The 24905-nt window shown below is 39.6% G+C and overlaps 1 protein-coding gene across 3 annotated transcripts in view; it reads right to left on the bottom strand.

Annotated features, from left to right (window-relative positions):
- Window positions 1–24905, bottom strand: part of DGKI (diacylglycerol kinase iota) — a 238706-nt gene that overhangs the window by 72012 nt on the left and 141789 nt on the right. For all 3 annotated transcript variants that reach the window (XM_064155536.1, XM_064155533.1, XM_064155535.1), the window contains 3 exons: window positions 17957–18057; window positions 6514–6593; window positions 4703–4747 (listed from right to left, as the gene is read on the bottom strand). In XM_064155536.1, coding sequence (XP_064011606.1) covers window positions 4703–4747; window positions 6514–6593; window positions 17957–18057 — 226 coding nt within the window. The remainder of the gene's footprint in view (window positions 1–4702; window positions 4748–6513; window positions 6594–17956; window positions 18058–24905) is intronic.

Raw genomic sequence — 24905 nt, 5'->3', positions numbered from 1 at the left:
TGGTTGTAAACATGGGGTAAGCCCACATGATCCCCAAGTTTGGGAAAGCCAGGCAAGAGCTTCTGCCTATTATGGTAAGGTTTGGCTGACTGCCAGCCTGATTGGTCATTCCAGTGGCCAAAAGGACCATTAATCTTGGCCCACATTCAACAAATAGGGGTGCACAGCTAAACAACGTGCTCAGTTCAGACCCCCAGGCTCAGATGCCATTGCATAGCTCTGATGCTCAGAGGCTCAGACCTCATGCTCTGACTCACTGGCAGCTCACCTGCCTGCGTATCTTTCTTGCAGAGCTCATTTAAGCCTGCACATAATATATATATAAGGAGCCTATAGTCTCCTAAGCCAGCTGTGCACATCTGCACACTACTGTGTAATCTGTACCAGATCCTGCATTGCCTTTACCTACGGAGCTCAGCCTCCCAGCAGCTGTGCACACTTTGCAGGCCTGCTGCCTATCATTGCCTGGTAAAAGCCACTGCTGCTGAGGTAACCAGGAAGCAGACTGAATTGTCTGCACACACACACAGCCTGCTAGCCATGAACTACCGTGCCACAGACAGCACAATATTCTCCTCCTGCTCCTGAGATCCTGCCATCTGAGAAGTCCTGGACACAGCATCCAGAAGAAGCCAGCAGCACCAAAGGCAGAGATCACCTCTTCGCCAGGAGAACAAAGGTTAGAGAAAACCTATTTCCCCAGAAGCTGGGAAGATTTATCCTCTCCCCTCAAGCCGGGAAGATTCCGGCCTCAGAGTCCACAGGCAGAGACCCTGAAGTCTGGACATTAGACACAGGCTGTGATGCAGCCCCGGAGGGTGATTAATAGTTAGTAAGACTTGTGAGTAAAGCTTTAATACCTCTGTAAACATAAGTTATCTCTGCCGTAGAGCAGAAAGAGTTTCAGCCTGCTCTGCTGGGCAAATAGCATATGACCCCAAGCGGCATTAAACCATGGTGAAAGCTCCTCTCTCTGTTTATAGTTTGAATGTTTGCTAGTTAAATAACAAATTCCTGTACATATTTTATCCTAAATTGTTTTCATAACTGTGTGCCAACCTTTAATATTCATATACAGTGGTTGGGGGTGGTGAGAGCTCAGAATATTGAATTCAATAAATCCATATTTTTATATAAAATTATATCATCCCAATTAATTTCTCCCCTCCACCAAATAGGCGTAGGTACTGAATTCCCCCTCTGCAACATATGGATAGCCATGTGTGAGGAAAAAGTTATGGAAAAATCAAAGCTACAGCAAAAACATACCCCATAACAACAGAAAAATGAGTGTTTCATCAGTTCAATTCTCTGGTCTGCCTAACATGTGTCAATAAGACCACAGGAAAGAAGCAGTTTTCTTTCTTCAGCCTGGGGAAATTCTCAGAGAATGCTGCAGGAATTTGTCATTTCAGTCTGACTGAGTAGAACAATTTCCAAATGGATTACAGACAAATAATGCTCCCATATGTTACAGCAGACATCGATCTTCAATTTACATAAAGGTATCTGACACTTTTTCAGCCACCTAGGAAAAACTGAGGTCATGCTGATGTTGCTCAGATACACACAAGCTCTTAGTTTCTCCAGCTTTGTGGTCATCAGGGGGATCTAGTTAACCAAATCTAGTGGGCCAAGTAACCTTCAAAGGTCCCTTCCAGTGTATTCTATGATTCTAGGGTGCTTGTTGCATGTACTGCATGTTTTTCAAGCAGCTATGATGATAAGAATTCTGCATTTTGATGGACTTTCATTTCTCAGCCAGATGAATGCGTATCAGTGACTGGGATGATGATGCTACAAAATGTTATTAATTACATTTGGTACTATGACAGCTTTTGCAAGATTCATCTTATTAGCTTCTGCCTTTGGAACTGACTGAAACCATTTATTATTGCCTTTCCCTTCTGGTTATCCAGGACAGAAAAGAAAAAATGGCTCCAGGCAACTCATCTGTTGTCTCCTCAGTGGCCTGAAGTTTGGCTACAGTTCTGGCAACATATCTCATCTGAAATGTTACTGCAACAACTTACAGACTCTGCGTGAGTTGAAAAGATATATATATGTACACACATACACTTATCTTCTGATGCACAATACCTGCATCTATAGCCAACCTGACAAATAAACTAGCCCTAATTCTCTCTCAGATTTAGAATCACAGGTTTTACTTGATTCCATAAACCTTGCTCTCATGTACAAGTTTTAGTCTCCCACCTCTCTGCATTACAGGCAAGATAAAGATTAACAACTGCACAACATCCCAGTAAGAGAACTGCACGAGGGGGCTAAATAAACACATCTATGCCTTTCTCTAATAGGAGTTTATGGAGTTGTGGGATGCTTAGGCTTGCTTGTCTCACAATCGAGGGGTGTGTGTGTGAGAGTACAGAGGCTTTGGAAATCCACTGGGTTGACTAATGCCTACACACTTACATGCACAAAGCTTTAAGTGTCTCAATATTTAGCCCCTCTGTGGAAAGATAAGGACTGGGATATAAAGGATAAAAGGGAAAAAACATCCAGAGATAACAGTGCATATTAAAATACTAGATGATACAAAGAGGAGAAATGAGTAAAAATGCATAGACCTAGCAGAGCACATAACGCTGGGTAAATGAAGTGAGGGATGATGATGATGATAACTGTAAATTCAAGTCACAAATAGTGTATTGTGATATGCTCCTTCCGAGGCTTCACTACAGTTCATATGCAGAACTAGCTTAGGAAGTCTCAGGCCCTTGAAATGAGAATTGAATACGAGTATTAAACTCATTAGAGAAACAAAACAGAGCAAAGAACAACTCTACTATTTTTCTCATTTGAACCCAGGCTTGCTGATGTTTCTGCTGACTCTGCATGTTTGAGCTGCAGAGGAATCACACATGAGAACTACATGTATAAGATCTAAAAGTACCAATGATATCTTATTAGTGAGGTAAGAAGACAGTTTCATCAACTCAAGCACCTTTTTCTTGTCCTGATTATCTGCTGGTTTTTTTCCTTTTCTGTAATATGTAGAGAAATACTACCTAACATGGAACAACTCTCAAAGGAACCTAACAAGACAGTTTGTAGAAATGACCTAGAGAGAATAAACCACTGTTTGAGGAATCCAGGATAAGCAGGTATTGAAGACAAAATGCATTCAAAACGTAGCATCATAAAAAATTGAGAGTATGTTAGGGATTTCACTTTGATATGCATGAGATAGGATGGGTAGTCAATTAATTTACATACTGCAGAGGTTAAAGCAGTATGAGGCTGATTTGTGACATTACATAATCCCTCTCGAACCTCCCCATACCTGCAGATTTAGTTCTTTATTTTACTTCAGGCAGTTTCCTAAGCATGGAGCAGTCAGCAGCCACTTAGGTTAATTTATAATGAGTAGAACAGAATAATACATGCTGTTCTATTACCCAATTCACTAGACACTAACACTGCTCTAAAACTCAGTTCCAGGGCAATGATTGACACAAATGTCAAAAATATGAGGTTAAAATTGGACAGGGAAATGCAGAAACAAACCATGAAGCGATGTGAAGGAGGCAACTCCAGGAAAACATGCCAAACTGCATTTTCTCATAGAGCCTCCCTGCTTTAAGCACATTTACAGGCATTCTTGCCAAGCAGAATATTTTATCACCTAGATAATCATTAAGCCTCAATGAATTATCTGCACTTTCACTGTGATGAGATGCTATCAGCTGAATCTCTGTTCACTTTCTCAGTGAACTCATTCCTGCTGATCTCAACAAGACTTTCATTGTTAAATCTAGGAAAAGGCTATCAACACTGTAAAAACTTCTCTTGAGATCCTAGGCATTCTGGCAACTGGACATGGTTTGTGTCAAGTCTCTGCCCAAATGTCTGATCAGTTCAGGAGTCAACTTAAGCACTCTGTTGTGCAATATTTTACTGAGAGAAATGTGCATTTGTGAATACTTCCAAATATAAAGACAAGTTCTGTGTTGTATAAATTGTAGAATAAAGTTTCAAAATACACAGAGATCAATTTTTAAACCTAGGCACCTGGCCTTGTTCTGCTGGGACAGAATGCGAGGCCAGCCATGGTCTGCAGCTGACCTCAGCTGGCTTACAGGTATATTGCAGACCATAAACCACACAGTATAAAGAGGAAATTTTGTTGAGGATGGGGGAATGTCCTGCTCAGGCTTCTCCTGACTCTGCTCTTATTCAATCTCCTGCTTTTGAAGATTGCTTTTCCTGTTCAGTGCAACCACTTGTACATTTCCTGTATTGAGTATAATTTTGCACACTTTAGGGTAGGTGACTATGGTGCACACAATTGATAAGAGGTCTGCAATATACCTGCTGGCCCATCTTTTGTCACAGTGATAGATTTTATTACTACAGCTGTTCAACACAAAATGTTATTGTTCAGTTTCTCAGGCAAGGAAATGACTTTATTTTCATAATTTTCCTACAGGACACATTCTCTCATTCACTTCGATATACACAGCACTGGTATTGCAATATCATTGGATCATCATGCTGTGCTAATTCCAAAGATGATTCCATTAAGGCCTGCAAGGAGAAAGACTGTCTGAGGGGGAGGCAGATCAAACCTCCAACATGCGAGGATAAAGGATAATCAGAAATTCATCTAAATGAAGAGATTGCAGTCCCATTGTTAAGCCTCATTTTGCTCTGATACTAAAAGGAAAGCTTATCTTACCTGGTAATGAACTCTTTGTGTAGTAGGAGGTACAGACTGCAAGTCCTAGGAGGAAAATGAAAGACACAGCAATGATGGGGGAAAAAAAATCAAGGAAATTAATTGCATGCAGTTCTATTATCTGAAATAGTCAGGCAAACAGAATTTTGCAAGTATTTCTCACTGGTTTTAAGCATACAAAACACATACCACAGGACATTCATGAAAAGGTGACTTAAAGTTTAGATCTGCACCCATTTAGTAAAAAAAACGTTGAGATTGTTAGCAGCTCTTTACCTATTTGTTCCATGCAAGTTATCTAAATTTAGAATATCTCCAACACAATGAAAGAAAAGGTTCTACAGTCTAGAAATCTTTTTTTCCCAAGTATTCCTGAGTAATTAATTCACTAAGGAAAACCACTGCCAGTCCTCATATCAAGACAATCATATCAGAACAAGCCAGGTGCTTAGCAGGGTTCTGGAATCGATTTTAATAGAGATTTTGGTGAATAGTTTTAGCTCATGACATAGCTTACTAAGAAGCCTGGCCTATACACTATAGCTCCCCAGTTGGCATGCAAGTTGGCAGACTGCAGAAAACCTTGGCACCTCCATTCTTAACAAATGGGCCTGAGCCAAATCAAGCACACAAAGGAAAGCAGCACAAACATTGCAAAATGTCTGAGAAACACAGTTCCTCCACAACCACTATAGGTAATGCAACCAAGGCTCGTGGCTGTGCAGGACTTCAGGACTATACAGCTACTTGCCAACCAGTAGTGACCATTAAGTTGCCTGAGTTCAGTATAAGATCACATTTGTAATCTGCTAAGAACATCTCACTTATTTCATGATTTTCCATCACTGGATGCTTCAAATATGAATCACCTTAAAACATGAGTTTATGTTTGATAATAATAACCACACCTCAGGTCTGAACAGTCAGAAATATATTTGATGAAAGGAATCCTGGCTGAAATGTGAAGAAGTGAAAGCCTGTAATGAGATACTAAGGTCCAAATTCAGGCTACAAGTACAGGGTTTCAAGGCTACAGGGCAGTCAGTAGATCCTAAACAATCCAATAGGAGGAATGAAGTTCCTACCTCCTATGTAAATTGAACTATGCATTTAGGAACACTTATAAATTTTATCAAAAGATACTAGTAAAAGACTACAGAGACAATTATATCAATGAAAATCCTTTTTTTTTTTTCCACTAAAGTCATGCAAACAAAATTTTCAGGTAATCAGGCACTTAGAATCTCCATTCTGCAAATGTATTGAAGAACAAACACTTGCGGAGGCAAGATGTGCAACAGAATAGGAGTAGTGCTATTATTAGCTGCATGTGCATATATTCTTGCATGTTTGGAAATATCTAGTTGATATTTGTAGTGTTTACTAGTGTCTCAGATTGCTCCATGACAGTACTGGAGAGAGATATTTGCATAATTAGACCTACTTCAATACCATCCTGCTTATCCTTACGTAATACACCCTCCAGTCAATAATTTGTCATTTCAGCAAGATATGTGGAGTGTGCTGGTATTGCATTCCAATTCAAAGAGAATTAAACACACCCATCCACATCAATTATGCTGTCATTTAAAAGGAGGCAATGTGATTTTTTAATTAATGCTTGGAAAATATATTTCAGTGCTACTCCTGCTTTTATTATCACAACATAACTACAAAGTTTTGTTTTCATTGTTAGGAAAATTGCAGTATGTTCAATATGTGATTGTTGCAGGTATTAGACCTCTGCACTCAAAACTGAAAGAAACATAATATAGATTAACAAATGACAGCTGAGCTCCGAAAAACCTTACCTCTTGTAGACGGTCAATGTACATACGACAGGTCTCTAAGTCACAATCTCCTCGTACAACTATAATTCCTAGGGGAATGGCTGGGAATTCAAAAACAAAGGAAAACCACTTTAATTGGAGTCTCTTGGACTTTACAAGATTTGCAGCATGCTTTAGGGTTGGGTTTTTTTCACATTCTCACAACAGCTAATACTACCTAAATCTAGTGTCATTTAAAACCAGGAACACTTTAGTCTTCATTAATTTCACCCGTTTATTATCTATCAAAGATTTCAGTTTTCAATTGACTTTCATACCAATGAAGCTAAAACAAATGCAGTTAAATTGTGTACTTCATTGTGTGCTGTCAACATCAATTGCTAATGTCAAACAAAGGAACATTACCCAACACAAGATTTTAGGAAGGTGCTCTTATACGTTGGAATAAGAGAGTGATTTTTCATTTTCAGAACTCTTAGAAGTCCACCAAAATGATTTAAAGCAATGAAAGTTATAGCTTGATTTCAGAGAAAACTATCCAGCACCACATTATTTTGATGTAAGGCTTCTTTGAAATCAAACCAGACATTATTCCATCTACTCACAAAATTGACACAACATCTCCATATTTTCTCAGGGAATAAAAAGACAACCTGTAAAAATACAATAAATAATTCCCCTCAGCTGAAGGCAGCACTTTTATTAACAGAGGATTTGGGTTTTCACAGCCATACTATTTTTGCAGGCAAAAAGATACCCAAAAGACACCCACAAAAAGAACAAAAGAGAAAAAGATATACCTGAGTCCATAAGAAAGGTACCAAGAGAGTTACCTAAGATCTCATTAAATAAAAATAAATCAAGTGAAAACTCTTGATTACCTGATTTGCTAAAACTGAATCACTGAATGAAGATCTTTTTTCTCCCCAGAGGGTCTTTAATCAAACAATGGCCACAAAAATTAGGGAAGTAACAGAAAAGTGATTGATTTAAATCCTCATATGAAATGTTCCAGAAAGAAAGTAGACTATCAAGTAACAATTTTGGCAACTGGATAACAAGAAGTAAAAGTCATGGACAGTTTTGAGGTAAACAGGGCGGGGGGGGGGGGGGGGGGGGGGGGGGGGAAGAGAAAGGTTTGCAGCCCACCTCTTGCTGTTCCAAAGAAGTTGAGTAAGAGGGAAAGTTATTTATCTACCAAAAAGCTCTTTATTCTGATAAAAGAACAAGACAGCACAAAAAGATAATGGGGAACAGGTCTTATGTTTTTGCAGACCACCAAGGCCAGAAGTACAAAGAGAAGCACAGTGGTTTCAGGAAGGAGAAGTGGGGAGCATCATTGCCAGTCACAGTCACTTGGGGCCTCGGGGGGCAAATATCCTAAAAAGGCCCTCACCAGCTTTCTCATAGCCCCCTTTCAGATAATGCTACAGTATATGCTGAAATCTTGGTTGGAAAGTTTTTCTTATTTGGGTTTTTTTGGTAGAGTTTTTTTGTTGTTGCTGCTGCTGTTTGCAGTTTGTTTTGGTTTGGGTTTTTTTGATTAGTTGGTTGTTTCAGGGTGGGGTTGCTGCTTTGGGGTGAGTTTGGGCTTTTTTTTTTTTGCAAGACTCATTTGGCAACCCTCTTTTTTATCATAAACCACACAGCCAAGATTTTCACTGTTTCACAATAGCTGCTGTTTGAAAACAAAAGCAAATCCTCAATGATTGATAATGAACGGAAACCATGGGTTTGTTGTTCATTCTAAATACAGGGCAATGCTGTGCAACAGAGGCAAAATGAGTTAACTTGGGATAGACTGGTTAAAAATACAAGGTTAACATGCATGATATTCAATATCATCATGGATATATCCAGAAATAAAGGAGCAACTACCTTTTCTGAATAGCTCTGTGTGAGTGAGGATGAAGACAATACAGAAGAGTGCTGTGGGACACAGTGATTACCAGATACACAGGTGAGAGACAAGAAGACAGAGTCTTGTATCAAGAGCAGAGGCACTGCAAACTAAAGTTCCCATACAGCCACATATTGTCTGCCTCTGTGAATATATGGATATAGCCACACATGAGAATATGCCAATAGTAAGGAGAGTCTCAGCTCATGGCCAAGTCATAGCATTCAATTGCCAGACATTTTTTTTTCCTCAGGTATCTACTCCCCTGGTCACTTGCATCCAACTTCCACTTCCTTTCTTCTTTCTCATTGAAAAAAAAAGGACTTTGTCTAGGGAGCTGTGGATACACAGATGAGCAGCAGTGGAAGAACCCCAGGAGATGAAACAGGGAAACATTTGCATAATGTTCTGAACGAGACATGTGGAAAGCTTTTTGTTCCTAGCAACACTAACCAAAATCAGGTATCAGCAGGAAGAAGCTTGCATAGTTATGGCTCCCACAATATTCTAACTGCAAGATTAATAGTGATTTCCTAAGTTCTCATTAAATTAGCTATTAATTGTCCATTATCCTGAATACCTAAAGCTAGTGAACTCTTTAAAAGGGTGCAAATTGAAGAATATATGGCAAAAACCAAAATCCAGTTAACTTCCCCACTTATTGTTACAAAAGGACTTTGTTTGACATCTAAACACAGTGATTAGCCTGCTTAAATTTTAAACAGAACTGCCTCCAGACAGATGATTGAGGTAGATGGTAGGAAAACTCATTCTGCATGATTGGGAAGAGTAGACATTGGGCTGTAAATGTTTAATGTGGCAAATAAAGGATCCTCACTACTGACTATGTTATCAGGAAGTAATTTTCCTGAGGGATTTTCACTGTTATTAAAAATGTGAAGGACCGAGAAAGTTCTAAAATATTCAGGCATTTATATTAACAGGTTTGGTACTCTCTGTATGTTATAATACAACTGAGTTTGTACAAAAGGATATTCTCACCATGCAAATCTAAGCCCTGTGTCTTTTCAGATCTTCTCCTCATTATTATACTGACAAGCCCTAAGCCTCTTTAGGTTCGTTGGCTGCTTGCTTTCATAGCACTAGTGGTCCACTTTTGAAAGGCTCACATGTGGGAAAACACAGTGGGGGGTTATCACACTAAACCAGACCATATTTGAGAAGGCAGCCATCCCCTCCAGGCTCTCAATGACTTCTCCAAGACCCTGCCACAAAGAGAAAGAAGCTGACCAAGTCAAATGAGTCCTAATCACAAGACAAAAGGGAAGAGATGTGCACGGAAAGATAACTGTTAAGGTCTTGGAACTGAAACTGGCATGGATTTATACTGGAAGTAAGAGCTGAAAGAAGAGGTCTGACTGAACAATGAATTAGGTTTGATGATTAAGAAAAAAATAACAGAAATCTGAGCTGAAAGATCTGCAAAAACAGACTGAGATAAGTAGGAAGAACGTTTATAGGATAAGAGACAAAGCTAGAGTAGGTCCAGAAGAGGGCAATGAAGCCGATGAAAAGGCCTAGAGAATAAATGTTATGAGGAGATACTGAGGGATCTGGAGCTGTTTAGCTTGGAAAAGAGGAGGCTGAGGGGAGAACTCATTGTTGTCTACAACTACCTGAAGGGACCTTGTGGAGAGGCTGGTGCTGGTCTCTTCTCACAGGTAGCTGGAGGCAGAACAAGGGGAAATGGTCTTAAGCTGAGACTGGATAGGTTTAGATTGGACATTAGGAAAAAGTTTCTCACAGAGAGAGTGGTCAGGCACTGGAATCAGCTGTCCAAGGAGGTGATTGAGCCATCAATCCTGGATGTGTTTAAGAGCCATTTGGACGCAGTGCTTGGGGACACGGTTTAAGGTGAATCTTGTAAAGTAGGGCTATAGGATGGACTTGGTCATCCTGAGGGTCTTTTCCAACCTGGATGTTTCTGTGATTCAGTGAAAGGGGACAACCAGTACTGAAAAGGTAAGAGGAAATCAGAAAAGCAATAAGGAAACAAAATAGGAGAAATAGGATATAGACAGAAAAATCTCAGAGTCTATACCAGAAAGACAAGCTATAGCACATTATCCTGGAAAAACCTGAAATGAAACTTAATCCTCTCATGCTTTCCCACTCCTCTAGAGCAAAAGGCTATTTATATTTATGTGAAATGCTGTCCACCTCTTCTAGTTTAAAGGAAATGGCAAACTTACACTGACAGTTTCCCATTAGCTCAAAAAGCAGAGGACTGTGTTGAACATAGCTATGATCCATGTGGTGTCAAGAGAGGGTATATTTAGATTAGATGTAAAGAAGAAAAGGAAGGTGATGAGACACTGGGACAGGCTGATTAGAGAAGCTGTAGACACCCCATTCCTGGAAGTGCTTAAGTTCAGGAACTTTGAGCAACTTTATCTAGTGGAAGATGTCTTTGTCCACAGCAGGAGAGCTGGAACTAGATGATGTTTAAAATCCCTTTCCAACCAAACCATTATACAACTCTATAACTGAATGATACAAAATGAGATTTCAGTGATTTGGATTTACTCCTTCCTCTAGACTCAGGCAATTACATGCCCTGTTAAATAAATTTTATTACTAAATCAATATCTGAAAGTTGAAAAAGCCAGAGGTTAAGTTGCCTGTGTGGATATTCATTGTATCTTTAATTATCCAACAACATGCTGGCTTCTCCTTCTGTTGGACTCTTGTGTCTTTCTAACCTTTGAATCTCTCCATGTGTATGGGTATTACTTGAAGTAAGAAATGCAGTTCTCTTTACTGCCTGGACAAAGACCACAAGGTCTCATTCATCAAAAGGCAAGAAGAGATCTTTCCTCTGACACAAACAATGCCTTGAACAACCTCCTCTTTTTTTTTTCCAGTTTCTGTTTCAGTTACCTGTATTGATAGTTTGCACCTGTATACACCAGCATGAGAATCTGAGAGCCCAGTCACAGCAAAGTTTCCAACATTTCACTCACAACTAATTTCTAACCCTCTTAGTTTCATCTTGTTGCATGATTTTAAGTAACCCTTCCAGTTTCAGACCTTATTATGACTGTGACAGAGAAATGCATGAGCTAGCGAATGTCTACACAACAGGTACAAGACTGCTAGAGCAAGGCAGTGGCTTTTAAGTTTCAATTTAATTTTCAGAGTGAAATTGATTAGGCAGTCTGTAGGTAATACTGTCAAATGTGGAGTTTCTACAGATAAGCCACTGTGTTGTCCAAGAGACCTTCTGACAAGCAGTCCTCAGTGCTTCCTTTATAGAAGAGTATGTTATTAGATTCCAAACTATCTCACATTAACCCACTCAGATCAAAGTTGCTTTCCTACATGAGCACATTTCCTTCAGGGGCTATTCTCCCCAGTCCTTACTCCATTTGTTAATTCAGGTTTCTCTCATGATACCATCAATCAGGTCTGCTGTTCCACTCTCTTCTCTACATTAGAGATATTCTAGATATAAATACCAAGTCCTCCGTGTTGATCTTTTGTTATTTAGCTAGTTGCTCAAAATCACAAGGAGGAGCCTTCAAATTAACTTCACCTGTTGTGCCCCTGAACTTTAAAGAGTCAGAATATATTTCACAGGTCAAGGTGTCTCAAACTATTCTAATAGCATGGCATAAGTAAGCATCTCTACAGCATCTCCGTACATGTACACATCCCAAGTAACTCTGTGTACCTGATAAAAACTCCTACGATGACCCCAAAACCCTCAGATAACCCACAGAAATCAAAGGCAAGGACACACGTCATAGGCATCTGACTAGTTATGATCAGAGACAAGAATTCTAGGTTAAAATCACATATTGTTAACACCACCACAGACACAAAGCAAGGCTGCTGCAGAGAAAAGGACTGTCAGCTTACAGAGAGTTCAATCGTTATACACATGGGACTAATTTTTGTTTCAAATTCGTTTTTTAACCTACTGTGCCAATATCTTTCAAGAAGCAATAAGGGACAGCTGTCTCTGTAAAAGACCATGTGGGATACCCAGAGCTACTACAAAGTGGAGAGTTATTTCTGATACTGCCAGTATTACAGTTGGGTATGATTTTCTTAGTCTTAGTGGCATTGAGTAGACTAAGATTGCTCTCCACGTTTAGGGCATACAAGGCCACAGATGAAGGGTCATAAGAACTGATGTTCTATTTATTAAAAAAAAACAAACAACAACCCACCAAAAGCAAAACAAAGCACACAAAAAACCCTCATCACAAAACATGAAACCAAACAGTGCAGTTACTGCTGATGGTGAGCTTTTTCACCACTCATCGTCATAGTGCGAATCTACAGCAGCTCTGGCAGGAAGGTCTAAGAAGACTCAAAGACCACTTGGTCACTAACAAATTCATAGTTGGTTTGGTTGGTTTGTTTGCTGCTGACTTGTAGTTGGTTTTGTTTGGGGTTTTTTGTTTGTTTTGTCATCTTATGATTAGTTTTTGCATATACTGCCATTACCAGGAATTTAAGACCCATTGGAAAGGGGAAAACAGGGTGTGAAACAGAAACATGTTATTTAAAAAGCACATTATGATGTCTCCCCACAACGCTGCTTGGGATCACACTTTCGTGGTAGTAAGAGAAGACAGAAGAAAAAAAAGAAGGAGCGTGGAGAGGGAAGAGACAATTCATAAACAGGATCTTGGTTAAATGTCAGCTGCAGTGACAAGAAAGGTAGAAAGAAACAGAAAGAGAATGGGCTAAGAACAGTCATGCCCTTCAGAAGACAAAATGACATGCTTTAATTGCTCAGGAGACTTTCAAAATGAGGTGTCCACCTCCAGCAGAGTGACAATTAATCTTCATGGAACAGTTTGTATAATGAGCTGTTATATGTCAGCAAATGCAATTTTAGGTGAAGTAGCTCATAGAATCAAATCAAGATTTCAAGCAAACAAGGGGAGTGAAAGGTATTTACAGTGAGTTAAAATGATTCAGATCATTACAGTGAGTTCACAAAAGTAATGTAACATGCAAAAACCATAATAGCTTCTTTGTTATTTTCCTTCAGGGGTAACTTATTATTAACTGATTTTGTTTTCCTTTTCAAATTTCTGTGAGATTCTGGTTTGGATTTCAAATTATTTGAGGAGATAGAATTGTTTTTAATCTTTGTCAGAAGGAAATAGATATTAAATGTAGGGTTCTGGAATTCAGTTGCAGATATTCTGTCAAAACCTGGTGTGCTAGTTGGAAGCTAGCTAGAATATTTTGGTGAGAAAAACTAGATTACAGGCTGTGAAAGGAAAACAGGAGTGATGTCTAATTCACTCATAGGCTTGAACAAGAATAAAAACATAGACAAGGGAGTCTTCTTCTAATGGGGAGCTCGGAGCTGCAGTTTTTTCTCTCTCTAGCCTCTCTGTTGTTTCTCTGATTAATCCACTTTGCTTCCTAACCCCCTGGCTGAACCTCCATTCTTCCTTGGGAGTGGGGTAAGGTTGAGAGGAGTGGGAGAAGGTGGAAGGGTGGTTGGGAGCCCCTCCTGAGGACTCAGGTTTCTGGGAGGGCTGTTGTGCTTCTGTATTACCTTTTACCTTCTATATTTTTCTGTCTATAACTGTATATACTGTAAATATCTGCTTGTATATTCTGCTAAGCTGCAAGTATAAGCTTCATTCAAATTTCCTGAGCTGGCTGAGTCTAGTCTGGGTGATTAACAAAGTGTGGAGGGGCAGGGAACACCCAAACCACTACACCTGGAAAGATACACAAGCAGAATGTTTTGCAAGCGTCCAGTGAGACACACATGTACCTGGGAGCTGCAGCCATGCTGAAGGATGCTAACCCCACCGATAGGATCAGGCCCAATACAAGTGCTCTTGTGTTTTATTAGTGCAGAAGTCTTATCTGCATTTAACTCCTTAATTCAGATTGATGAAATTTTAGTTATTCACCTGCCATGGAAATTTATTTATTTCCACTGTCCCTCCCTGCCAATCACTTTTCCACCCTCAGCACTTCCCTCCTTCCCCTTTAGCCAGATAACTTTTCCTGGCAATTCTCCATGGCATTATTTGCAGATGAGGACATAGCCAGCATGCTTATTTCATATGATACAGCCAGGCAGGCACAAATCCATAGACCTGTCATGAGACAAATGTGTCAAATTTATGCAATTGTCTGTGTCAGAAATACAATTTAAATGGCTACCTACTACTCTTAAAAGGAATACCTATGTGATTTTCCATCTTTTCCTATTCATAAGTTTTTATGAGGAAAAAAACCAAATGAGTCATGTAGTATTCTAATGTAACCATGAAGCTTGATGGCTGAATATGCCTCAGTTTCCAAGAGAGATGCAAGCATTTTGCAGTAAGTTACAAGAAAACTCAGATGTGAGGTCTATGCTCAGTGAGCTGCAGAGATTTTTCCATCTTTTACTTCATTAAGTCAAGGAGCTGGCTAGAAGGTTTAAAACAGTTTGGTTTCTGACTGTTGACAGAGCACTCCTCTTCTTCCCACACATAATTTTTTTTTGTTGTAATCAGCATCACCCAGAGTCCTAAAACCAACAACAGCCTCCTGATAAATAAAGGCTGGGCAATTCCTATGGCAGATGGTTAAGATCTATGTCCACAGAAGTAGGCTGATGACTATCAGTGTATGCTGTGAGTTATATGTCCTTACATGGGACATTCCTAATAACTGCAAAGGGCAAAGTAAGATACCTTTTGTTGGTGGATATCATAGGATCGTAGGATGTTAGGGGTTGGAAGGGACCCAAAGAGATCATCAAGTCCAACCCCCCTGCCAGAGCAGGACAATACTATTTAACACAAATCACAGAGGAACACATCCTGACAGGCCTTCAAAGCCTCCAGAGAAGGAGACCACCACCTCTCCAGGGAGCCTGTTCCAGTGTTCTGTGACCCTTACAGTAAAGAAGTTCCCCCTTGTGTTGAGGCAGAATCTCTTTTGCTGCAACTTACACTTGTTGCTCCTTGTACTCTCACAGGGAGCAAGTGAAAAGAGACTGCCTCCCCCCCCCCCCCCCCACCCTGGCCAGCCTTCAGTCTTCTTTTCTCCAGACTAAAAAGCTCCAGGTCCCTCAGCCTCTCCTCATAATCCATGCCATCCAGTCCCCTCATCATCCTCATATCCCTCCACTGGACCTTCTCCAGCAGATCCCTGTCCCTCTTAAACTGGGGAGCCCAAAACTGAACACAGTATTCAAGATGAGGTCTCACCAGGGCAGAGTAGAGGGGGAGGAGAACCTCCCTTGATCTGCTGGAGACACTCTTCCTAATACACCCCAGGATCCCATTGGCCTTCTTGGGCCATGGTTAACTTGTTATCCACCTGGACCCCCAGGTCCCTCTCCACAGGACTGCTTTCCAGCAGATCACCTCATCACCTCCCAGCCTGTACTGGTGCAGTTTATTATTCCTCCCCAGATGCAGGACTCTGCACTTGTCCTTGTTGAACTTCACCTGGTTCCTCTGTGCCCAGCTCTCCAGTCTGTCCAGGTCTCTCTGGATGGCCGAACAGCCTTCAGCTGTATGATCCAAGCCTCCCAGCTTGGTGTTGTCAGCAAACTTGCTGAGCAGACACTCTGTGCCCTCATCAATGTCATTGATGAAGATACTGAACAGGACTGGCCCCAGCAGTGGTCCCTGGGGGACACCACTAGTCACAGCTCTCTAGCTGGACCTGGCACCATTGATCACCACCCTCTGAACTCTGTCTTGCAACCAGTTCCTAACCTACCTCATTGCCTGCTCTTCCATCCCACACTTCCTCAGCTTATATATATTTGCATATATATATATGCTTTTCCATATTGTAATGTAAAAGTGTTCATGTATAACCATTACTGAAAGAACTAAAGAAGAACAGATAGGAAAAGGAAATTCACAAAAAATCTCTGGGGAGAATACTTCAGTCCAGTTATGTTATGTTATTAAGATGGCCACACAGCAACGTGAAAGATACGTAAGGGTTTTACTGTAAATGATTTGCAATGCCCCAAATCAACCATTTCAGCTCTTGATGGACAACTATCTATGTTTTGTAAGAAAACCTCTTATGTATACATCCAGCAAGTGATCAAATGCAGTTGAAACCTAAAACCATATCTCCAAGGTTCTAGATCATTCTGTGGCATTTCTTAAAATGTTAACGTTATGTTTTTTGTTTGGGTTGTTGGCTTTTGGTTTGGGTTTTTTTTTCAGTTAACAAATAATATGAATACACAATTGCAACTGCAGTTACAGTATAAAAAGTTGTATATTTAGTGCCAAAAGATGAAAAAGGCTCTTAAGGACCACATAATCTATACTAAAAGTACACACATAAAATTTGTGTCTTTTGTGAGGGTGGATGAGAATAGCTCTCCTCCAGTATGAAATCACAAGAACCATCTAATGAATCAATTGTTTCTGTTAGAGTTGGATAGATGTGGGTTCAGTATGGCCTGAAGTCTACTCAGAGTCAATTCTCAATTTAAAACTTGAAAAAAATTCTTCTTCAGTGAGCCATAATCCTCATCCATCAAAACTCAGTCCAGTGATGAAAGATTTGATTTCTTTTATGAACAAAATCCACTAACTACAGAAAAGGCTGTTAGGACCCATATTCCAATTTAAGCAGTTTCAGGTTTTCTGTTGGAAGAGCTGGTGAACTGGAAGAATAAGCACTGGGAGTAGAGGAAATTGAAACAGTTTAACTATCTTCCAACAGTAAGAGAAGCAAAACAATTAAAAGGATTGCCATTCTTTAATTACCACAGCGGTTTCTATTACAGAGGGAGCTAAAGCTTTGTTGCACAACAAACAGTCATGCTTGTAATTTAGTGTGAATAATGAGCCAGATGCATGAACAAAGCTATTAAATTGTTATTACACACAGCCGTCTCCCTCATTGATTAATGACTCCATGTGGCACCAAGGGAAGGAACTCCATTTTTAAGTGTGGATTGTCATCATTAACGTTGCCAAAGCAACCAGTGTCCATTTTTTAGTTACCACTGAATGTGGCAATTAAGCCATTACATGAGGAAACAAAACAGTAATTATTCTCTTATATGGAAAACAGTGGGTTGTTAAAGAATAAGGGACTGGGGAAGCTAAATCTGTTTCCCAAAATAAATGCACCTGTGTACAAATCACATTCAAGGGCAGAATATATTCTCAATATGAAATTTATCGCAGTCCCCAACTTAGTTTCAAATCTGATATTAAGCATAAAATCCAGAATAATACCACACACTAGTAAAAACCCACCAGAACAAGCAGAAATACATGAATAAAGCAGGTGTGAAGAGCACCTATTTTACAGCAAATAAAATCAACTTGCAGAAGGTATAGTAAGAAAAGATGTGAATTCTCTACATATGTTCTTTATAGACAGAATATATTTGTGCATAGGCACAGTTAGATAAACATAAATTCCACACAACTCATCCAAGTGTATGCTTGACTGTGTTTATGTTGTCTGATGGTGGTCATTTTGTTTTGAGGTGGGGGGATGGCTCTTAGTTCATGCAGAAGATTTGCACAGAATACTCTACCAAAAGCATCTACAACCTGGTTTCTTCCAACTTACAAGCTTCACGGAGTTTTTCCTTGTCATAATGTAGTCCCTCATATTCTTGTAAATTAATCCTGTTCACTCTGATCCGCAGGCGATCTGGGATGGAATGAGGACTGCAAGAAAAGAAGAAAGCTTCTTAGATGAAATGTTCCAAGAAAGTGCAAAATGAAAACAGGATATGATTTTAATCTTTTCTGAAAAAAAAAAATAAATGCAAGCCCCTTCAAAACTGTCAGCTCCTCACAGCCCCATCAATACAGTTAAAATAACAACTACCCACTGCACGACAGTATAGACATTACACCTGAAATGATAGGCAAGATCAAGAATCCCATTTGCTGGCTGTGTGGTCCAGAATTGAAAAGGCTTTTCTGAGTTCTCTAATCTGTAAAAAGCTGCCCCTTCCCTCTGCAGGTTGCATTTTTGTACATTACTAGGGCTCTACCACAGGTTGCGTGTGGCAATTCAAGACACAGATACTTTCTTGGGAAGTCTCTCAGGATAACCAATCCTCTGCCCATGAGAATATCCACCCTCATTCCTGGATGATCCTCATTCAGCATCTCTGTTCCAAGAGACAGGCCCCAGAAATGTGACTAAGAACTGAATTTCCAAAGTAGTGAGTCCAATATGGAGAACCCAGGAGGACCTCCAAAAGCAAGCAGCAGTATAGGAACCACATTTCTGCAGATATGAGGCAGATTTAGATAGCTCAACTGTTTCCAACATTTTGTGACACTCACTGGGTCCATATCTGTAAGTGCCCATATATTGAGAGAAAACTGTCCTGAAAAGTTACTTGAATTTGCAAGTTTAGCTGAAAGATAAGTAAATTAACTTGTCCACATTTGCATGTTTCACTTTTAAAGAAAGATAAGTAATATGAGTATTATAATGCAGAAAGCAAATGTCTATCCTATAGGATCTGACTCCAAGGCTGGCTTAGAAACCCAGAGAAGATGAGTGTCTGCAAATGGAGAGGAAAGGTGCACAGGTGGATCCAAAACATAATTGTGCTGCCTTTGACACTGTTTTTACTTTCTTTTCTTTTTAAAACAAGTTCTAAAGTCTCATAAGTGGCTGTGAAATGAGTGTAATCTAAGGAGCTATGTTCCCTTTGTAATTATTTAAAACCAAAATTTCAAAAATTAAAAACATGGGAGACTTTGGTTTTAGTCAATAAAAAACAACAAAATATTTATGATGAAAAACATGGTAATTTAACTGCACAGTCTTTGAGAAAAGAAATTATTCACTGCATCTAGTGTGGTTCAGGAAAACAACAGACTACCAGCTCTGAAAAGTGAAGCCTTTTATGCACCAGTACGACACAGGCAGAAGCTGCATTGCTTTTGCCATAATGTTCTGCCACAACACATTGCAATGAGGGTAACTCAGTCTTCCAGCTGAGCAGCTTGCAACCTGGGGATTGTTGTCAGGTGTCTATAAGGGACTGATTATGAATTACCTTTATTTTTTTGAGCTCAGCTAGAAGGAAAAGACACAGGAAGGATGAAGAATTCATCCATTTATTTCTGTTGTAATGTTCAACCATGCTACAAAGATTCTTGCTATGTACTGAAGTAAGCCCAGTGTAAACCCAACCCAAAACAGCTGTCTCAACACTGCTGCTTCTCCTGAAACCAGAACCAGATCTGTGCTATTGTGTTGAAATCTTTGTGCAACCCAAGAAAGAATTGCACTTTCCAATCCCCAGCTCAAAATAACCAGTTAGCCAAAGCCTGATGCTTCTATGCAACAGTTAGCCTAGCACAAGGGATATTTGTCCTTCAAAGCAGAATCACATCATAGCCTCCACCATTTTGCACTTTTCCCATTTTTCCCTGCTACAGAGCTCATCCATATATGATGCTCAGACTCTCCCCTTCCACTCTGTGACCCTGTGATGCCTTCCAAATTGAGGGGAAATATTTTAGTTCAGGAACTTTGTACCTTCCTGAGGTAAACTGCAAATTTAACTCCTCAGAGAAGATCACAGACTCCTTATTTCCCTTGATTTGTCATTTTAGATCTAGCATAGCAGATACTCAAGTGATACTTGTCTTTCAACCACCACTGCATCCTATCAGTCTGGCTCCCCCAGCAACCTACCAGCATCCTTCATTTTAAAAGATTCATTTGTTTAATGTGTTTTTCTAGTTCTGCAATGTCTGTGCAGTCTTTAATACTTCCCACTCACAATTTCACTTCCTCTCCTTATGCATGGACCTTTCTCATGTTCCTTAGTGCATAGCAGGACAAGATCATGCCTGATATGGGTAGCTGGAGGACAAGCTATGCTCACTTTTATCAGGTGTGGGAGGGTTATCAGCTACCAAGCACCAAAATTTCATGTTTTGCTGTTTGTCCCTCCTGTTCACCACCTTTCCATAAAGACAAAGTACTGCTACTACATAAGCAGGCAATGTGTGCTAAGCCACACAACTAGAAAGAAACAAACTTTGGGCTTTTTTCCATTTGAAAAGTTTAGCTATATTGGCCATAAAAAAATGTAAAATTCAAAACCTCAACTTCCTGTAGAAAATAATGTTATTACCAGAAATAGGAATGCTCAGAGGTCCTTTTTACAGGGTAGAGCCTTTATATACTAGCTAGGACCAAACATAGATAATCTAACTTAAATGCATATGTGTATGCATATATACACAACTACAAATATATATATACACACACACATACAAGCACAAATAAATCCCATTTATTCCATGACTGAAGTTGAGGGGGTTTATTTATGACTTATTTGCAAATGCTGTCAGAATACATTTGTTGGCTGGCATTATGTCTTACTAAGTTTTAATACCTATTCAATATAGCTTTGGCTCTAAAATTTATTATGTGAATATTCATTCCTTGTGCTATCAGACTGGCAGTTGGCACCTGGAGATAATGTCCTCATCATCCAACTAATTAAGTCATTCACTCACAGAATTCGTGAGCCCCACACCAAGTATTTTGCACCTGAGCAAAATACTTCCACTATCAATACTTCTGTAGTCTTCACAGACAGGGTATAGTAATCCACTGTATTAGACCAGCTGCATAATTTATCTTATTCAAGCTCAGCATATTCAGAAACCACAAAGATTAAGTACATAAACATGTCCATACAAAAGCTAATAATAGGGTGATGAATGTCACTGAAACCATCATTTGTACAATATCAATAAAAAATGATACTTCTAAACACTGTATAAAACAACTTGCTCTGTCGTAAGGGAAGGAAGAAAAAACATTTTCCAGATAGAGCAGCAGACAATTTATAATTATATTCAGGGAGATTGCTTCACTGCAATTCAACCTAAAGTATTTTAATTTCTTACACCTATTATTCTTCAAAATGGTGTATTACATAGTCAATGAAAAGTAATCTAAGGTACATATGAACAAATTCCATTACCACCTAAAGTATATAATTAAGAACCCCAAATACACCAATCCACAGAATTAAATCCTAAAGGTCATATGGCTCATGGGGCCATAAATACAAATTCAAGTCAACTGAGGCATTCTATTCCCTCATGTTGATGGGCTATAACGGTATCACTTAAACACAAACCTACATATCAGTCTTCTCAGATCAGGAGCACAGATAGGCTACTTACCATATTGAATTTTATCTGATGAACCAGAATTGCACACTCAGAGCATTAAGTAACAATCCAAATGAGGCTTGCAGAAAACCTACGCAAATTATTCAGCTAGAACAAACTATGAAAGATTCTACAGAGATGTTAGGAAGTCCTCTCAACATTTTTCCACTCACTTCAAAAGAATATTCAATTTCAGTAGCACAGAATTATTTTCTTTCTCTCTTTTTACAGGGATAAGTCTTCGAAAAATCAGCATCATGCTAAACAAACTATTTATAGGGCAAAGTAATTTTTAACACTATCAATCCATCTGCTTACCAAAATTAAAGTATTGCCTTTTTTTTTCCTCTCTTTTTCTATGCCTGAGCTATGGCATTTGGGGGATTTGAGAAGTATTACCATCAACACTCTCAACTCCACAAAAAAGGCTAAAACATAACAAAATCTAAAACCACAGAGGGTCTACAGGGGAAATGTGAGAAAAGCTTTCTTTTCTTTTCTTTTTGTTGCTTTTTAAATCTCTTTAATTTCCAGACATAGCTATTCCAAGGCTACCAGGAGAATATAAACTACTATGCATCCAGAAAACACACTCAGCTTATGGTGAAGGTGTGCCTTCCTCCTCTCACTGCTATTAATCATCCCACTACAGGCAAGAGGATGCCAGCCAATTCTCTTGGAGGGCAGGTAGTTTTCATAGGAGACATGCTCCTGCCTTCAGTCACCCAGGAAAGAAAACAGGCAGAGCAAATGGGGTCCTTCCCAAGCCTGGCACTCCTGCACAGCAACCTGATAACATTTCTGCCATGACACCAGATTGATTCAGCTGGAAAGACAGACTGAAAATTATGCATGTCCTAATCCCTATATCAATTATTTATGAACCCTTTGAACCACTTCTCACGCCTTGCGTCTGCAGAGAGAATGGAAATAAACAGTCCAACAGCTCTACAGAATCCAGTGACAAATGTCTGACAGATCTTCCAAAATACAACCCACACCTGACTACACATAGAGATTTTCATGATTCAGTAAATTGAAAAAGGAAAAGGAAAGCTTCTACTTCACCTCCTTGCAAAAAAATGAACTGTAGGGGGAAAAAAAAAAATGAAACAAATAACAAAGTCAACACTCCTCTGGGACATGTTTGCAGTGGTAGATTAATGAACATGTAATATTATTTAAATTTTCCAGTGTTTAGAACAACTGGGAAAAAAGAAAGCAACAGTCAGAGAAGAAAAATAGGGTTTTTTCTTACTTTTGTGGTCACACTGGAAAACCTTGGAAATGATAGTGAAAAATCTGTAATTTTGACAGCATTTATCTACTTAAAACATAAGAAATTCCAGAACACAGTACAATCATCCAGTCTCTTCTGATGGACAAATTTCAGTGCTTCGCAAAAGTCCACTCTTATTTTAAGGCAAAGTTCTTGCTAAGCTCCTTGCTTAAAAAAAAAAAAAACTCTAAAAACATAAGCTTCATATTTTTTTTTCCTTCCATTTGGTATGTGTTACACAGATAAGCCAGCTTCACCCATATGTACTGCACTCTTTTCATTTACTTCACACTTGCTTCAGTAAGTGCTTGAGTGTTTTGTTTATAAAGGCTAGGCGCACACACACTGAAACTGCAGCTAAAGTGCCAGGTAGAATCTTCATGTTCCCTTTCAGACTCCTCCCCCATGCTAGCTATAGGCTCTCTCACACTTTACACTTCCAAACATGGCAGATTCTCCTATAGTAATGATCACACTAAACAGATGACAACATGCTAAACAGGAAAAGTTTATGAGACCCAATCCCTATAATTCATGTAAAGGAGAAATGAAAGAAGATAAAGATTATACAGGGAATATAGATTATAGATAAGCATTTCCATCCTTAACTATGCATTTGGAGAATAGTTCAGTCTCTAATACTTTCTCCCTTATGCATTGTCTTCTCTTCTTTTGAATCATAGAATTGACAGGGCTGGAAGGTACCTCCAGGATCACCTAGTTCCAAACCCCCTGCCATGGGCAAAGACACCTCACACTAGATCAGGTTGCTCAGAGCCCCATCCAGCCTAGCCTGAAGACTTCCACTGTCTCCCTGGGCAACCTGTTCCAGTGTCTCACCACCCTCATGGTGAAGACAACATCCAATCTCAATCCACCCACTTCTAGTTTTGCTCCATTGCCCCTAGTCCTATCACTACCCAACACATACTCTGCTGCAATAATTACTCTGTAAACTCTTTTATAAAGAGTACCAACTATTTACCAATAAAGTGATAGCTGTAATTTCATTTATGTGGATTTTGTAATAAAAAGAAATAATCACAAGCATATGCAGAGTGTTTATTGCACTTGTAAAAGAATGGTAGGAGCTATGCAAGTCAATTATGTTTTATCTTTCAAATTATAATTATTTTGCAGAATTCCTTTGTACCAGTCACATAATGTAAATATATTCTCACATCTGTGAACATCCATCTGAAAGGAAAATGCAGTTCTTTAATTTCCTCTTAAAACAGCCTCAATTAAAAACACAACTGTATTTACTTATGGGCCTTGTATAAACATTTTAAATGGATAAGACTGGAGAGCTGCAGTTTTACTGCCTCTGCAACAAAGACATTTCTCTTAGACAGGTAATATGCATTGTCATGTCTCAGCAGAATCTGTCCCGCTGTTCAGTATTAGCTGGAATTCAGGCTCTATGTTCAGCATCAAAAAAAGGGAACATCTGAATCTCAGAGCCATCAGAGAATGTCAGGGGCTGGACAAGACCTCGAAAAATCAGTCCAGCCCCCTGTCCAGAGCAGGATCACCTAGAGCAGATCACACTGGAATGCATCCAGACGGTTCTTGAGTACCTCCAGAGAGGGAGATTCCACAACCTACCCGGGCAGCTGGTTCCAGTGTTCTGTCACTCACAGTGAAAAAATTCCTTCTTAGGTTCACATGGAACCTCCTACGCTTCAATTTCCACCTACTGCCTTTTGTCCTGTCACTGGGCATCACCAAGAAGAGGCTGGCTTCATCTTCCTGGCACTCACCTCTTACATATTTATAAACATGAATGAGATCAGCTAAAAAGCCCCAGCTCCCTCAGTCTCTCCTCATAAGGAACATGTTCAACTTAACCATTTTTTTGGCTCTGTGCTGGACTTATCAAGCAGCTCCCTGTCCTTGTGCTGGGGGCCCCAGAACTGGAAACAACACTCCAGATGAGGCCTCATCAGAGGGGAAGGAGAACCTCCCTCGACCTACTAACCACAGCCCTTCTAATACACCCCAGAATGGCATTGGCACTCCTGGCCACAAGAGCACACTGCTAGCTCATGGCCATCCTTCCATCCACCAA

This window comes from Pogoniulus pusillus, chromosome 15 (genome assembly GCF_015220805.1).
Source record: "Pogoniulus pusillus isolate bPogPus1 chromosome 15, bPogPus1.pri, whole genome shotgun sequence".
In the NCBI taxonomy this organism is placed as follows: Eukaryota; Metazoa; Chordata; class Aves; order Piciformes; family Lybiidae; genus Pogoniulus; species Pogoniulus pusillus.
Note: the sequence above shows the minus strand (reverse complement) of the source record. Positions and strands in the feature narration are given on the sequence as shown.